Here is a 15,692-nt window from a genome sequence, read left to right as displayed (position 1 = left end):
CCGAACGGATCTCGATCTCGGCTGGACAGGGAGAAAGAATTTTATAGATAAGATGCAATAAACAACCTTGAGACCGAAAAAATGAAGAGCCCTGACTTCTTCTTCAAGCACCGGGCTGGGAAAAGAGACTTTCGAACTTTTCTCAGGGTCACTCTGACCAGCTAGAGAGAGAGACCCCGGCAAAAGGTAACCTGCAAATTCCATGCCAAGTGTGTAATTTACTAATAAAACCTTCTGTTTATTTGCAAACCCTGACTTTTGACATTCCTTTCGACCTTGAGCATTTAGGAATCTCAGGTGCCTCCTTCCCCTTAAAGGTGCATCATCATACATTCCCTGTCCCCTTGTCCTCTTGGCCCTGTGGGACATGATCGAAGAGGTGACGGGGGTCAGACAGATGTGTGTACCCCCCACCAGGGTATGGTTCCCCCATCACGTCCATGCTGTGTCCGACAGAGAACAGTGGAGACAGGCACTGGATGAACGTGGCTTTATCTACTGTGGCAAAAAATAATAATTAAAAAAAAAGAACAAAAACAAAAAACAAACAACCAAAATAAAGGTTTAAACATGTAAAAAGGAGAAGGGATGGTGTTGGAGCCACCAGGCCCCACACAGAGCATCACATCTGCCTGGCTCCAGCCCACCCGTCCTGGTGTCCTGGCATATGGTGCTGACCCACACCAGAGCCTCCTTGCACCAGCTGTTCCCTTTGTGCTTGTCCCTGTGCAAGGCAGCATCCAGCTGACACAGCCTGCTCACCACACACACCCACCCACCCACCCACGAGGAGGAGAAAGCCTCAAGCAATGCAGGTGGGCTCAACGTGCCAATGATGGGCGCCTTGGCATTTAGTAGGAAACAGGGTATCTGTCCAAGTTCTGTGGCAGCAGTATGGGGAAGGAAGGGATAGAAAGAGAAAAAAATCAGGAAAAAACCGAAAACAACCCAAAGCGCTGAAGCAGCAGTGGTGGGGGCAGGTTCAGGGGATGCCAAACTGTACAACCAGTTCTTCTTTGGCGTCGACACGGATCTGTGAGAGCGCACTGAAGGCATAGGCAGCTATCCGGGACACCTGCAGGCACGAAGACATGGCTGTGTCACTGGTGGCTACTGAAACTCCTGGTTAATCCCAAAGAAACTTCTGCAGGAGGTTAGCCTCCAGCACTAACGAGTCCCTGAGCCTGTCCTGGGCTTTGCCCCCACCTCTAACAAGGCCTTAAACCAGACTTAGGCTTTGCCCTCAGCTCTAACAAGTTGTGTCAGGACTCTGGGCTTTACTGCTCCTCCAGGATGAGGATGTGTCTCTGGGGAGAATCACAAGGGCTCAGGGCCCAGTCCAGCCCTGCTCACCTGCTGCAGGTCTGCAAAGGGGACAGGGTCACTGGCGAGCACTTGGTGCGGTTGGTTAGTCAGAGATGGCAGCAGTGGGAGCTTCTTCCAGTGCGTCAGGTTGTTGCTGAGCATGGCCAGGCGTGTGCTGTGAGGGGAGAGTAGCAAACATCAGTGACATGCCAAGACATGGGGACATTCAGAAGATGGGAGCTGCACCCCCAGGCACCCAGCACCCCCCAGGGAGAGCAGTGGTGCTGCACTCCCAGCATCTAGCCCTCTTCACTCCCTGCAGCAGGAGGACGAGGGAGCTTCCAGCTCTCCCACACAGGCACCTTCCAAGCAGAAGCAGTCACATCCATCCCCCCACCATTTGTCCCAAGGACTGGGTGAACACAGGAGCGAGCCCTTTGTCCTGGGCTCTGCTGCCTGCACTGCCATCAACCTTCCCTGAGCAGGCTGCACCCTGCTCTCTGAGATGAGGCAGCCCTTCTACATGCGAGTTCACTCCCCCAGGCCAAAACCCCTGGGACCTGCCCAGGGACACACACAGCTGTGAAGGGCTGCGGGCACCCCAGTGGAGAAGTGCAACTCTCACCTGTACTGCCTGGCTCTGTCCATGTACTCATGCTGCTCCATGCCCTGGGAATCCGCTGCCGACACGTCGATGATGTTGCTGCAGAGACACGAGACAGGGGCTCCCACTGGAGGCTCATTGCTCCCCCTGAGTTCCCTCCCCATCTCAGAGCATCCATCCTCTGACCATGCAGACAAAGTCCAGCACCCACCAGCACCCCAAAACAAACATCTCCAGGTCAGACTCGCCCAGTGAATGCTGCCAGCTAGCCACAAGTGTGCCAGGCTGGGCTGGCTGTTTGCCAGGAAGGAAATGATAGGGACTGTTTGCCCACAGCTGGCCTGGGGCAGAGGGAGACAGGCAGAGGCTGCAGGAAGCTGGGGGCTGGTCTGGGCTCTGGGGAGCTTGGCATGCAGCTACCTGGAGAAAAAAAGGAACCACTGGGAGGAAAAAAGTGCTTGGCAGATGTCCTGAGAGCCCTGGGCAAGTGCCCAGGGCCCTGCTGCAGCCCCATTGTGCGCACCCCACAGCAAAGCAGTGCTCAGAGCTGCTGTGGCCCTCCATGCTGGACACACACCAGAGGCCACTAGCTCTCCAGTGTCAGGCAGGGGAGCAGAGGGGCCTACGAGCATCCCAAAGCCCTTCCAGCAAGGCTGGACACAGCCTTCTCCCTACATTGCCCCTGCACATTTGAGGAAAAGCCTCCTCAGAAGGGGATACAGTGCTGCTGCCCCTTCAGCCACCCTCTCCACATCCCCATGGACTCACTTTCTTACCCAAACCCTGCCCCTACTTCCAGTCCAGCACCCGAGGGGTTACCTCACATCTCAGATCTTCTCTCTGTGTGCCCACAGGGCTCAAAGCTGAGGGACTGGGCTGTCTGAGGGCAGAGGGACATAGGGGCCTCTGCCACAGCTCCTCCCTTCCCCTCAGCATCTATGGCTGATCACTGGGGCCCACAGCCTGGCAGCCCCCAGCTGTGTGCCACACCCAGGGGCACCGCTGGTCCCTGAGGCGTGCTGCCTGTCCCACGGGCACGGCCCGAGGCTTACATGGCTGTTTTGGCGAGGATGGAGGACAGCATGGCCTGCTCATCGGTGCGGGCTGACGGGAGGTTGTGGTAGCTCTGCTCCGCTCCGTTCAGCACCTTGTTGGGTGGGCTGGCTGCCGGCTCCAGCAGCCGCTTTGTCTCTTCCTCCTGAGGGAAAGGCAGGAGGAAAATCAGCCCTGGCTTCCCCACACCAGCAGCATTAACCCCACAGGATGTGGCAAGTCTCACCTTTCCTTCACCAGCCAGGAGGGCTCCCTAAGCATCCCAGTGTAACCCAGAACAGCCTCAGCTCTACCAGACACCTCTTTGCCCAATCATTTGTTTTTTCCCAGATGTAGCCCCTCCAGCCACAAAGGCAGCGAGTGTTGCTGAAATCAGGCAGCACATCTGGATGGCCAGTGCTGCAGGCAGGAGTCTGCAGCCAGCACCAACCTGCATGAAACCCTGCAGCTAATGTGGACCTACTGCGCCCCACCCCTGACTGGGTGCCACAGAGAGCCCACCCTGGCATAGCAGGGGGCTCACCTGAGCCAGGTGAACCCCACATGCCAAAGCCCAGGCACTGGGGTGGGGAGTTCCCAGAGTCACAGGGCATGTTCCTCTACTCATTCTAGGAGATGCATTCACTCCAGGGGCTGCAGCCCAGCCCTTGATCCTCTGGCTTGGCTGAATGGTGCTGCAAGGGTTGTGAGAAGAGCCCAGTAGGGAGATCATGAGCACAAACACCCATGAGAACAAGATCACAGAATGAGTAAAATTGGAAAAGCCCTCTGAGCCCAACTGCTCTCCCAGCACTGCCGAGCCCACCACCAAACCATGTCCCAAGTGCCAAGTCTACACCGCTTTTAAATCCCACTAGGGTTAGGGACTCCAACACTGTTCTGGGCAGCATGTGCCACAGCTGTACAACACTTTTAGGGAAATTTTCCCGAATTCTAAAGCACAACCAGAGGCCCTTTCCTCCTGTCCTGTTGTTTGTTAGCTGGTAGCGGAGACACACCTCCACCTGGCTCCACCCTCCTGTCAGGGAGTTGTGGAGAGTGAGAAGGTAATTCCTGACCTCTTGCAGTCTGAGCCCCCTCGGCTTCCTAAGCCACTCCTTGTGCTCCAGCCCCTTCTTCAGCTCCATTCCCTTCTCTAGACATACTCAAGCCCTTCCATGTCTGTCTTGCCCTGAAAGGATGCTCAGCCTGTGACCCATGGTGAGCTGGGAGTGCAACCACTTCTCCACACACGCCGTCAGTGGCATCTCCAGCTCTTCCCCAGCCAGAAGCTTCCTCTCCCCTTCCTCCTGCTGGGAAACGCTGCTGCGATACTCGAGCCCAGGCCCTTCTCCTTCCCCTCTCAGCACACAAATGGAAGCCGGCTGGGCTCCCCCTGGGACGGGCTGTCACAGCTCAGCTCTCGCCGCACCCAGGGATTAAGTTTCGCGGGACAGGTGACAGCCCCAGTTCTGCCCCGTCCCTGAGTTACGCGGCAGTCACGCTGTCCCAAGAAGGAAAAACTGGGGCTACCCCGCCGGTGCCGTGTGAGGCCTTGGACCTGCACCTGCAGCGGGACGGCGGGAGGGTCCGGCACGACCCCCGAGCCCCCGCCTCCAGCCCCCACGCGGCACCGGCGGGACACACGAGACGGCGCGACACACGCGAGGAACGAGAGACACGAAGGCGGCGACAGGCGGGAGCAGCGCTCACAGACTGCCCGGGAGCGGGGAAGGGCCGGGCCCCGCCGAGGACGCGCGCCGCCTGCCCCCCCCCGCCACCGGGAAGCCCCGGCAGAACCGGGAGTGGGGCCGAGCGTCCCTCCCGGTGCCACCCCCGCCGCGGGCCTCGTGTTCCCCCGGCGCCCGGCCCACCTGGTCGGAGGCTTCGGCCTCGCTGCTGTAGCAGCAGCCCATGGCGAGCGCGGGCCCGGCTACGGCACGGCCCCGCCGCGCGGTCACGTGAGCGCCGAGTCACGCCGGTCACGTGAGCGGCGAGGAACACACGGACACACAGACACACGGACACACACACACACACACGGCCGCGCCCGCCGCCGGGGGCGCGCGCGGGGGCGTCACGTGGGACGGAACGATGCTCGCACGTGGGCTACGTCACGCGGCCTTGCGGGCGGGGTCACGTGTCTGCTGCCGGGGTACCGCCCCCACGCGCGCGCTCCCGGTGTGTTTTGAGCGCGGCTGCGGAGGTCCTGGTGTTCCCAGTGCCCCGTGTGCCCAGGTCTTCCAGCGGTCAGAATATAAAGTGGGGCAAGAATGAGGAACAGGGGGATGTGTGGAGTGATGGTGTTTGTCGTCCCAAATAATTGTAACGTGTGATGGGGCCCTGCTCTCCTGGAATAGCTGAACACCTGCTTGCCCATGCGAAGTGGGGACATAATTCCTTGTTTTGCTTTGCTTGTGTGTGTGGTCTTTGCTTTCCCTATTAATCTGTATTAATCTCAACCCACGAGATTTCCAGTTTTTACCGTTCCAATTCTCCCCCTGATCTTTCTGATGGGGGAGCGGGCAAGCACATGGGTTGGGCTTGGTTGCTGGCTGAACCAGGACTGTCCTTGTTTGTCACCCAGCATGGGGCACTAACGGTTGAGGTAACAACAGAGTAAGCTGGAAACAAATCTGATCTCAGCATTTGCTGTATTAGGTCCAGGGCCACTGGTCACACTGGTACTTGGTCAGTTCATGTGGCTATGGTACCTGACCCTGACTGTTCCTGTGTTCCTCTATGTGCTCCTCAGGGTGACCTTTTACGGAGCAGGGACAAGGATCAGCATTTCTTTGTTGCTGTACTGTGGGAGATGAGTTTATGACATGATAACACCAAGGGCAATAAGGGTACTCTGGGATGTGTATTCAGTGCTGCTCTCCTGCCCTTACTTCAGCACTACCTTTGGAAGTTCATTGATAACCATACCTTGTCTGTGGGGGGAACAGAGGAAGGATGATTTTCTCCATTTCCCCCTTTTCCTCCTTCGGGCCTGTTACAACACTCTGAGCATTTTTAATTCCCTTGGATGGTAAGGAAAGCATGTTCCTGTTTGGTGTGTCTCAGTGCAGTCCCCACTGTGTTTAGAGTCACCTTGGAGGCAGAACAGAGATTTCCAAGAAGGCCATTCAGAGACCTCTCCCAAGGGAGGATGAATAGTCATGAGTGGCATGGAATGTGCAAGAAAATTGGCCGATTTTTGGAGAGATTCTCTGCTCCAGCGGTTTGGGAGTTCACCCCTGAACAACTACAGACTCTGATACAAAGTGACAAAATACAAAGAATATTTGCAAGGAGATGCTGTGTCAGCTGCAGAGATGAGCAACTTACTGCAGTGCGTTGGGCCCTGGCTACTCTTACTGTACACGGGTGGTCAGTGGAGAGCACCCTCAGGGGAGGAGGAAGAGGAAACAGCAACAGCCCCATGGCCACAGCAGCTGCAGCTGAGATGGGGAATAGCCCGTGCTGGGAGCAGCCACCCCTGCATAGAAGAAGGAATGCAAGACAAAATCAGTTCACTTAGTGAGGGATGGCAGAGCACGGCCCTCAGAAGAGGGAGGAGGCAGGGCCAGAGAAAAATCACCTGGTCCATGTCCCCACGTGAGCTGTGAGATGTGTGAAAAGGTTCCAGCCACCAGTTAGGTGAGCCCCTGTGACCTGGCTGCTCCAATGCTGGGATATCCTGGCCCGTGATATGGAAGGAAATGGTAGTGAAGCCAAGCAACTGGGATCCTCGTCCTGGGATGTGAACATTGACAAGGGCATTGGGAAGAGGACAAAAACTCTCAGGCTCTGAAGGCAACTCTTGTCAAGTGTGAGGGAAAGGCATTGTCTCAAGGATGATCCAGTAGTGCATTGAGGCATGTGGAACACCATGGAGCAAGGTACCCAGTATCTTGGAGAGAATTAGTGATGCTGGAGGCTGAGTCTACTACAGGGATTCAAATAACAAAGTACCCTTTATGCCCAGATATGTGGTGTACACAGTCCTTGTGGCACAAGTTTGTACAGAGCCATTGTCATACACGAACTCACTGTCAAGTAAATTGGCAGAGGGAGCTGGCTGGTATCGTCTGTTGGTTGGAAGGGGGTCTTCCATGTGAATCTTTTTTTTTGTTGTACCCCTTGTCATTAATATTGTTGCTGTTACTGTTCATTTTCTTATAGCCAGTAAATTATTCTTATCTCATCCTGAGATCTTTATCTTTTGTGCCTCCTCTCCAACCTGCCACTGAGGGAAGGGAGAAAGGAAAGCAGGGGAGTGAGAGAATGGGCATGGTTTGGAGGGTCTCAGTGGGGGCATTGAACAGGAGAGTACCATTCCTAAACTAGAACAGATCCCAGTGCCCCAGCCCTCCACACCTCCAGTGCCCCCAATGCCCCTCCGGTCCCTGAGCCCACAGTATCCCCAGTGTCCACTGATTAGGGCTCCCAGTCCGTGTGGTGCCCAGTGCTTCTGGCTCCCCGTTCTCCTGTTGCCCAGTGTTTCCAGTACCCAGTATTCTCAGTGCACAGTGACAGGACTCCAGCTCCAGTATCAGGACCACAGCTCCTAGTACTACACACCAGTATTGGTACCCCAGGCCCCAGTATCAGGACCCCAGCTCCAGTATCAGCACCCCAGTCCCAAGACCCCTTGTGCAGCCCAGGACCACCTCCCAGCCCCAGCCTGGCCCCATCTCTGTTGCCAGCCCCACTGAGCTGGTAACCGGAGCTGTGATAGCAGCTGTAGCTGTGGTGACACCATCAATAATTGAGTGGCAGCAAGGCTCCACACAGGACTGCCTGCCTCTGCCTGCCTGGAGCGTGGGGACAGGTAGGTGCCACCCCCATTGCCCTATCCTGTCACTGTGGCTGGGCACCCCCAACAGCTCAGGGTGTGGGGAGTATGGTGTGAGGTACAGAATATGAGGGATGGGAGCAGCAAAGCTGGACCAAGGGGGATGCAAGGGGTTGTGCTGAACAAGGCCCCTCACATCAGCACAATCCCCTGGGATGCCTGCCCAGCTAATTCCAATATCTGGACCCTGGCAGATGGGTCCCCAGCACTCCCTGGCCCTGGCACAGGGATCTCCACAGCAACCTGGGGTGCCCCAGCCCTGCAGGCCCAGCAGCACTCGAGCCTAGGGAGAGGTACTTCCAGGGGGTGCACAGCACAGCCAAATCATGGCATGAGTGGGAGCTGTGAGGCTAGCACCCTGGGAGGACACCCTACCACAGCATCCCCTGTGAGGGGATAGATTTGCCTCATTACAGTTTAAGGGCTCACAATGCTTCAATGATCTCTGCACAGGGGAGATTTTCAAAGCCTGGGCCCAAGGTTATGCTACTGATAGTGGACACAAAGGGTGCAGAACTTCCCATTTGGCAGAACTCCCAAGATAAGTACAAAACTAACAAAGTCAACTCAGCAACTGTGCAAAAAGCACAGCCTCGCTCACTTGCGATGGTGTCTCCAGCGATTGCCCTGGCCTTCCTCCCCTTCATTGTCACCCTGCTGATCCGGTACCGACACTACCTGGTGCTGCTGTACCGGGCAGTGCTGGTGGCCTGGCTGCGGGACCGGCTCACCGGCACCTCACGGGAGCAGCGTGCCTTCCAGTACGTGCTGGCCCATGCCATCCCTGGGGACCCCCACCACATCCTCCAGACCTTCGATCAGTGGTGCTACCACTGTGAGCACCTCAGCTGTTTGGGGCCTGACAAAGGTGAGTGCCACCCTTGCTTGTCTACACCACACAGGGCATGGCACTGGGCATGGCCATGGCATCACTGACATGGCCGTGGCACTGCCAGCACGGCCACAGCACCACTGGCACAGCCGAGACACCACTGACATGGCTGTGATAGTGTTGCTGTGATCACAGCACCATTAGCATGGCAGTGGCATTGTTGATATAGCCACAGTATTATTGGCATGATTGTGGCACCAGTGACATGGCCACTGCACTGCCAGCACAGCCATGGCACTGTTGAAACAGCTATGGCATCATTGACCTGGCTGTGGCATTTTTGGCATGGCTCTCCTCCATCGCTCTGGGCCCTGGGAAATGCTTGGCCCCTTTGCCCTCCCAGGGCTGGGGTGGCACAGCACAGATTGGGTGCTGAGAGGCACATGCCATGTCAGGGCGGATCGTGGAGCGGGTGCTGTTGGAGCGGGCACCACTGCGGGTGCTGGAGCTGGGCACATACTGTGGCTATGGCACCGTGCTGCTGGCACAGGGGCTGCCCCCAGGCGCCCGCCTCTACACCATTGAGGGCAACCCCCGACACGCTGCCGTGGCCGAGAAGGTCATCCGCCTGGCCGGCTTCAGCGAGCAGACGGTGAGCACCTGGGCACTGGGACAAAGCCCAGCTCTGCATGGGAAACCAGGGAGGAGATGGGTGGGGGTCCTCTGCTGCTGCAGCAGGGACTGTGGCACCTGCTGGGTAGTGTATGTGGGAAGAGGAAGATCCTGTTCCATGTGGACCTCTCACCACCCTGTGAAGCAGGGTGGTGGGTGGGCACCCAGACACCCTGGCCCAGTGGCTGAGGGTGATGCAGCACAGGTGGAGCTGATCGTGGGCCCCTCGGAGGAGGTGATACCCCACCTGCGGGAGAAGCACGGCCTGATGAACGCCAACTTTGTCTTCATGGATCACTGGAAACGCAGCTACCTGCGGGATCTACGGCTGCTGGAGAGCCACCAGCTGCTGGCTGAGGGGGCCACCATCCTGGCTGATAACGTCCTCTTCCCTGGGGCACCCCACTTCCTGCAGTACGCCAAGACCTGCGGCAAGTACCACTGCAAAGTGCACCGCGCCAGCCTGGAGTACTTCCGCGCCATTCCTGATGGCATCGCTGAGCTCCGCTACACCGGCACCCACTGAGCGGGCACCTCCTGCCTCGTGGTGTCACAGTCACCATGGCACTGCCAGGTCCCCAGCCCCTGCCTGGGCTTCAACACGGGCTCTGCACGAAATGCACTGGCTGCTGTGGTCTGTGGTGGGGCACAGTGGGTCATGAGGGGCTCATTCCCTGTAGTGCTCCTGCCTGCACGGCACAGGGAGCTGTACCAGGCACACCAGTAGATGGGGAGCAGCTCTGCACTTGCCTGGGTGGTACCACTGCCTGCCCTGGTGGCCTCAGACACCAGATTTGGGGTTTTCTTGAAAACCGAGTTTATTAGAAAAGATGCGTCAGTTCCAATATGCCATGTGGCAGTCTGCCCTCTGGCTCCCCTGGGGGGCTTCCCTCTGAACCTCCTGCCCCACACAGCACCCATGGCAGAAGGAGCTTCACTGAACTGTCCCCCAGAGCTGTGGGGGGCAAAGGCTCTCCCCCAGCCTCTGGTCTGGTGTGGTTGTGGCAGAATCAGATCATCCACTGGTCCTGATCCTGCTCTGTCCCCTCCATGTCCACCTGGGAAAGAAAGAGGTTTGAGATCTCCCCCAGAGCAAGAACTTAATAGAGGGCGTGAAGGAGAGAAGACAACCCCTGGAGCTCATGCTCAGGGTCCCACACACTTCACAGTCCCTGCTTTGGGGTCTCACACTATTTACCTCATTGATCTCCCCATCATCAGGAGACTCATTATAATCATTCATCTCATCCATATCCTGCATGTCCTCATCATCTTCTGAGTCCTCTTCACTGTCTTCATCATCTTCATCATCCTCCTCCTCCTCCTCATCATAGTGCTGTGGACACAACAGCTCCGGCAACTCCATCTGCCCCTCAAGCCCTGTGGCAACCCCCCACCTCCCTGTCCACACACCCACCTCAGATGCTGGCTTTCCTATGGGCACCAAGTTGTTGTCCTTCTCAGCAATGCTCTGGAGCTGGGGAAGGGAGAGAGGGGGGTGAGCACTCCAACAGCTCCATGATACCGCAGCAAACAGGCCCTTCTGGCTCAGCTGCAGGCTTGTGTCACTGACTGACCATGCCTATTTCCAGCCCCAGTCCTGCTGCCTCCCTGGCATCCCCCAGCCAAGTAGGGAAGGGCAGCTTTAACACCCTGCCTGAACACCCTAGCACCAGGCAGGGTGATCCCAATGACACTCTGGTGCTAAGAGGGGTCGAGGTGTCCCCATGTGTGGCATCAGAAGCCCAAACACAAAGCTTATGTATTTCTTTATCAAAAAATAATCAAATCTGGGACATCTGACCAGCCAGACAAACACCACCAAAGCAGATAATTAAAGTTCAATTAAAATATGTCAGCACCTCCCACCCAGAGGGACTTGGAACCTCTTCTACGTGTTGGGGGTTTAATTGGTTTAAACTTTATTATTTAATTATAAAGACTTAATTACTGTGGTTTTTTTTAAACTTTAATCAAATAGATGTTCTTCCCCCCATACTCAGGGGCACTACAGCACCAAACCACGCTCACAGCACAAACACTTGTCAGTCACCAGGATCAGAAATCGCTCCTCGCCTCCCTCGGGAAATTAGTTAATTAATTATTTGGGAGCTAGAGCAGAAGCCTCGGTTCAGCAGCATCTTATTAATTAACCCCCACAGAGTAAACGGGGAGTTCCGGTAGCAGCCTGCACGGAGCCAGTGTGACACACGGATGACGGACACGAGAGTAGCGGTGCTGGAGCCGGCAGCACCGGCACAAGACGCTGAAACGGGAGCACAGTCGGTGAACACCCGGGGGGAGCCACGCAGCGCAGGAGCCCCGGGACACCCGCGAACCCCCACCCCGGGCACTGCCTCGGGGCTGCACGGAGCACCGCGGCCGTGCCCGCTGAAGGAGCAGGGGCCACTTCCCCAGCGCCGAACCCGTTCCCGGCCTCCTGTCACCCGGCCCCGCGACCTCACGTCTCCCCCCCACCGCGGCGCCCACCCAGGCCTGGTGCTGCTGCTCCTGCTGCTGCAGCTCGGTCTCGTCAACGCACGGCCGGTCGAGGTTGAACCAGAGGGACTCGGTGAGGCGGGGCAGGAGTGAGGGGAACAGCGTGGACATGGCGGGAGTACCGGGAGCTGCGCCAGGCCGGGGCCAGCCGCCCAGCCGGAAGTGGAGGCCGACCCGGAACCAGTTACACCGCACGGGGCATGCGCAGAGCGAGTGCAGAGCCACAAGGGGAAGAATGAATGGGGCGTGGCCTATAGCGCCGCCTGAGGGCGGGGCGCTGCCTGATCGACAGGCCACGGGCTGGGCCCGCTCCGAGTGTGGGGCCGCTGTGGCGGCCCGGCCGTACGTGAGCGGCCCCGAGTTATCTGCGACCCCAGTCAGGAGATATTTGTGATCCCCACGGAATATCTGTGCCCCCCTTGGGGTATTTGTGACCAAGGTGGGTATGTGTGCCCCACAGGTACCAGTGACCGGGTGAGGAGGTATTTGTGATGCTGATGGGGTATCTGCTCCTTTGGGGGCAACTGTCATCCATGGCTGGGGGTATCTGTCACCTGTGAGGGCGGTATCTTCCCCCCTCCTCAGGGCATCTGTGATCCCCGAGGCACGTCTGGCCCCCCATCACGTGTGACCTTGGAAGTATCTGTCTCTTGCAGGTTATCTTCCGTCCCTGTTCCCCCCGAGGGAGGCATGTCACACTCTGGAGCGTTTCTGTCCCTCCCGAGCCACAGTGACTACTCTCCCGCAGGGTACCCGCTCCCCCCTCCATGGGGCATCTGTGGTCCCTGGAGCACCTGTAATTCAATAAGGGGTACTTGCGTCTACCCTGTGGCCATCTGTGACCCCACGGGGAGTACTTGTCTCTGGAAGCAACATCTCTTACCCACTGCGGTGTTCCCCCAGGTCACTCACAGAGGATCCTGTGGTGTTGGGGGGCCAGGTCTTGCCCCTTGTGCTGGTGTCAGGGAGTCAGGCCACCTCCCACGGGAGGGAAGGAAAAACAGCCTTAAGTGGATTTTGGCTGGTGCTGGCCCCAGCCTGGCGCCAGGAGGATGAATCTGCATGTGGGGCTGATGAGGGGCCAGGATGGGCACGACTGTCAATGCAAGACACAGTGGGGATCCAGGGCGGGGTGCACTGTCTCCTCCGTGCCCTCAGTGCTGCCCAATCCGCTGCATTCCCACATCCCGTGATCACTGGCCACGGGTTGTGCTGCACCACGACCTTTGAGATGAGCTGTGCTCGTCCCAAGGCACCTGGAGCCCAGCTGCCCCCCAGGTAAGAGCTCCAAGCCCCTGGCACCCCCAGGTAAGATATCTGACCCCACTGTCGGTGGTCGTGGGCAGTGACCATGTGCTGCCGCGCTTCCACATGCACAGCGGGGGACTTTGTCCCTGCTGTCACCATATCTCAGTGCTGCCGTCCTGACCTGCTGTCGCCCTGGCAGAGCAATGGCAGCGGTGTTGGCTCTGCTGGTGGCCTGGCCAGCTGCCACTGCAGCAGTGACGGCGACAGGGGGCTCGCTGCTCAACGTCTGCATGGATGCCAAGCACCATAAAACAGAGCCTGGCCCTGAGGGGCAGCTCTACGGGCAGGTACGGTTCTCATCCACTGCACCAGCACCCACTGGTGTCACTTGCTGTGGGTCACTGGGGGAGGCTGGGGGGCTCTGTGCCCCAACATGAATTCCATCACCCAGTGTCACCCACCAATGGGCACTGGTGCTTTCCCTGGACCTGCAGCAGGTCCCAGCTGAGACCTAGTGGGTCCTGATGGGTCCCAGCTGAGGCCCGGCTGCCCCGGTGCAGTGTGTCCTCTGGAAGGACAATGCCTGCTGCACTGCCAACACCAGTTTGGAAGCTCACCAGGACCAGTCCTACCTGTACAACTTTAACTGGGACCACTGTGGGGCCATGCCAGAGAAGTGCAAGCGCCACTTCATCCAGGACACGTGTCTCTATGAGTGTTCCCCTAACCTGGGGCCGTGGATCGACCAGGTAGGTGCAGACCCCGCCCTCACCCACCCACCAGGATCCCTGGGGTGAACTGGGGGAAACTGGGGACCCTGCAGGCAGACACCAGCTGGCGGAAGGAGCGGATCCGGGATGTGCCACTGTGCCAGGAGGACTGTGAGCAGTGGTGGGAGGATTGCCAGGATGCTGTCACCTGCAAGGTCAACTGGCACAAGGGCTGGAACTGGACTACAGGTGAGTGGGGGTTGCAGGGTACCCCCCCATCATGCCTCGACCCCCCTGTGGGTCTCCAGGCACCCTCCATCTTGCTGCAGGGGAGGTTGTGTCCACCCTCTCTGGTGGCTGTGAGTGGGTCTGGGGGTGTACAGATCCCCATGGGATGGGGGTGGCAACCAGGTGGGAGTCCTCCTGTGCATGTGAGCGGGTCAGGGGGTGTGAGGGTCCTCATGGGGTGTGAAGGTAATGCGTTGTGAGACCCTGGGCCGCCTTGAGGTCAACTCTCTTCCCCGGCAATGCCAGTGGGGCCCATCTGTACCCCATGCAGGGGAACAACACCCATTTCCCAAAGCCCTTCACCCACTTCACCCCCTGCCCGCCCCCAGGCACCAACCAGTGTCCCAAGGGTGCCATGTGCCAGAAGTTCAAGTTTGTATTCCCCACGGCGGCTGCACTCTGTGAGCAGGTCTGGTCTGGCTCCTACCGCTACACATCCCACCACCGTGGCAGTGGTCGCTGCATCCAGATGTGGTTTGACCCCACGCAGGGGAACCCCAATGTTGCTGTCGCCCAATATTATGCCTATGGCGATGCTCCCCCAAACTCCCGGCTCTCTATCCTGCTGTCCCTGCTGCTCCTCACCCTACTGGCCTTGCTCTGAGCAGGAGGGGCTGCAGGCAGGAGCAGGTAGTAGGTGGTCAGAGGAGTCTCCATGCTGCCTTGTGCCTCCCCGTGACATGTCCCCAAGCTGTGTCCCCCGACCCCGACCCCGAGGCATGTGGCTCATGAATAAATGCTCCTGCCCTACTTGGTCTTGGGGTGTTGTGTGATGGTTGTTTGGGGTTAATAGGAGGGTTGAGGGACCTGGGGGTGTCTGCTTGTCCATCTTGCTTCTGGTAGGGTGATGAAGCAGACATCACTCCTATTCATTTGTACCAACCAACCTGGCTACCCAGCACTGCCTCCCCCGAACCACTGTACAGGCACAGGGCTGCCTGCCACTAGGGCCCAGGAGGATGGGATCGATGAATATGTCCAAACACTTGACATGGCTCCAGGACCCTGGCCATCACTGACACCCTGGGGTGCACAGGATGAGACTGGGAAAATTATGGGGAAAAAGGGGAGGATATCCCGGGGAGCCTGAGGTGGGAGCATGGTAGTCAAGGGAGTTCCGCCAGCCTGGAGCCCACCCCAGTTGTCCCTTTTCCCCCCACATGCTCCGTGCTCCCAGCTGTGGGGTGGCACCGTCCCGATCCCTGACCCATGGAGAAGTCCCCGGTTTTGTTGGCGAAACCGGGTCGCGCCTCCCACTTCTTCAGCCCCCAGCCCCAGCCCTGCTCCACCGCGGTCCCCCTTTCCCCAGTGCCCGGTTCCCCGGTACCTTCACACTGCCGGCGCCTTCATACCACCGTGCCCCCGCTCTTCCCTTCGGTATGCCCCGGGTGCTCCCCTGGTGCCCCTATCTCTCCAAGTGCTTTCCCCCTCCCAGGTGCTCCCTGCCCCGGTGCTCTTCATCCTCCCCGCGCTCCCCACTGCTGCTGCCGCTACCCGCTGCTCTCCGCCCCTCGGTGCCGCTGCCCCTCGATCAGACCCCCCGATGCCCCCCTGAACATCCTACTCACGGCCCTTGATCTGTCCCGGTGCCTCTCGGGTGCGCCTCCCAGGACCCCACCAATGTTCCCCGGTTACCTCACTGGTGCTCCCCCAAGCTCA

General features: G+C 58.4%; 4 protein-coding genes across 8 annotated transcripts; 2 read left to right on the top strand and 2 right to left on the bottom strand.

Annotated features, from left to right (window-relative positions):
* Positions 1-475: 475 nt before the first annotated feature.
* Positions 476-4,993, bottom strand: LAMTOR1 (late endosomal/lysosomal adaptor, MAPK and MTOR activator 1). The gene is made up of 5 exons (XM_050980480.1): positions 4,816-4,993; positions 2,962-3,107; positions 1,931-2,008; positions 1,354-1,480; positions 476-1,075 (listed from the first exon to the last, which is right to left on the bottom strand). Exons 1-5 carry the CDS (start codon positions 4,855-4,857, stop codon positions 983-985), a joined length of 486 nt encoding a protein of 161 aa, XP_050836437.1. The 5' UTR covers positions 4,858-4,993; the 3' UTR covers positions 476-982.
* Positions 4,994-8,271: 3,278 nt separating this feature from the next.
* On the top strand, positions 8,272-10,009 carry TOMT (transmembrane O-methyltransferase). Its single transcript, XM_050972907.1, has 2 exons — positions 8,272-8,652; positions 9,072-10,009. Exons 1-2 carry the CDS (start codon positions 8,391-8,393, stop codon positions 9,812-9,814), a joined length of 1,005 nt encoding a protein of 334 aa, XP_050828864.1. The 5' UTR covers positions 8,272-8,390; the 3' UTR covers positions 9,815-10,009.
* Positions 10,010-10,087: 78 nt separating this feature from the next.
* Positions 10,088-11,983, bottom strand: ANAPC15 (anaphase promoting complex subunit 15). Its single transcript, XM_009095423.4, has 4 exons — positions 11,779-11,983; positions 10,706-10,765; positions 10,487-10,624; positions 10,088-10,346 (listed from the first exon to the last, which is right to left on the bottom strand). Exons 1-4 carry the CDS (start codon positions 11,896-11,898, stop codon positions 10,299-10,301), a joined length of 366 nt encoding a protein of 121 aa, XP_009093671.1. The 5' UTR covers positions 11,899-11,983; the 3' UTR covers positions 10,088-10,298.
* Positions 11,984-12,074: 91 nt separating this feature from the next.
* On the top strand, positions 12,075-14,788 carry LOC103820749 (folate receptor gamma-like). Of its 5 annotated transcripts, none has more exons than XM_018920131.3 (7): positions 12,075-12,226; positions 12,444-12,536; positions 12,691-13,065; positions 13,235-13,382; positions 13,596-13,784; positions 13,859-13,994; positions 14,363-14,788. In XM_018920131.3, exons 2-7 carry the CDS (start codon positions 12,478-12,480, stop codon positions 14,635-14,637), a joined length of 1,182 nt encoding a protein of 393 aa, XP_018775676.2. In that variant the 5' UTR covers positions 12,075-12,226; positions 12,444-12,477; the 3' UTR covers positions 14,638-14,788. The 5 variants fall into 5 exon arrangements, with proteins under 5 accessions (XP_018775676.2, XP_050828845.1, XP_050828840.1 ...); XM_050972888.1 differs by having other exon boundaries at positions 12,444-12,583; XM_050972883.1 differs by lacking the exon at positions 12,075-12,226 and having other exon boundaries at positions 12,265-12,536.
* Positions 14,789-15,692: the final 904 nt, after the last annotated feature.

This window comes from Serinus canaria, chromosome 1, assembly GCF_022539315.1.
Source record: "Serinus canaria isolate serCan28SL12 chromosome 1, serCan2020, whole genome shotgun sequence".
Taxonomy (NCBI): domain Eukaryota; kingdom Metazoa; phylum Chordata; class Aves; order Passeriformes; family Fringillidae; genus Serinus; species Serinus canaria.
The sequence above is the reverse complement of the archived record's forward strand: the minus strand, read 5'-3'. Positions and strand labels throughout refer to the sequence as shown.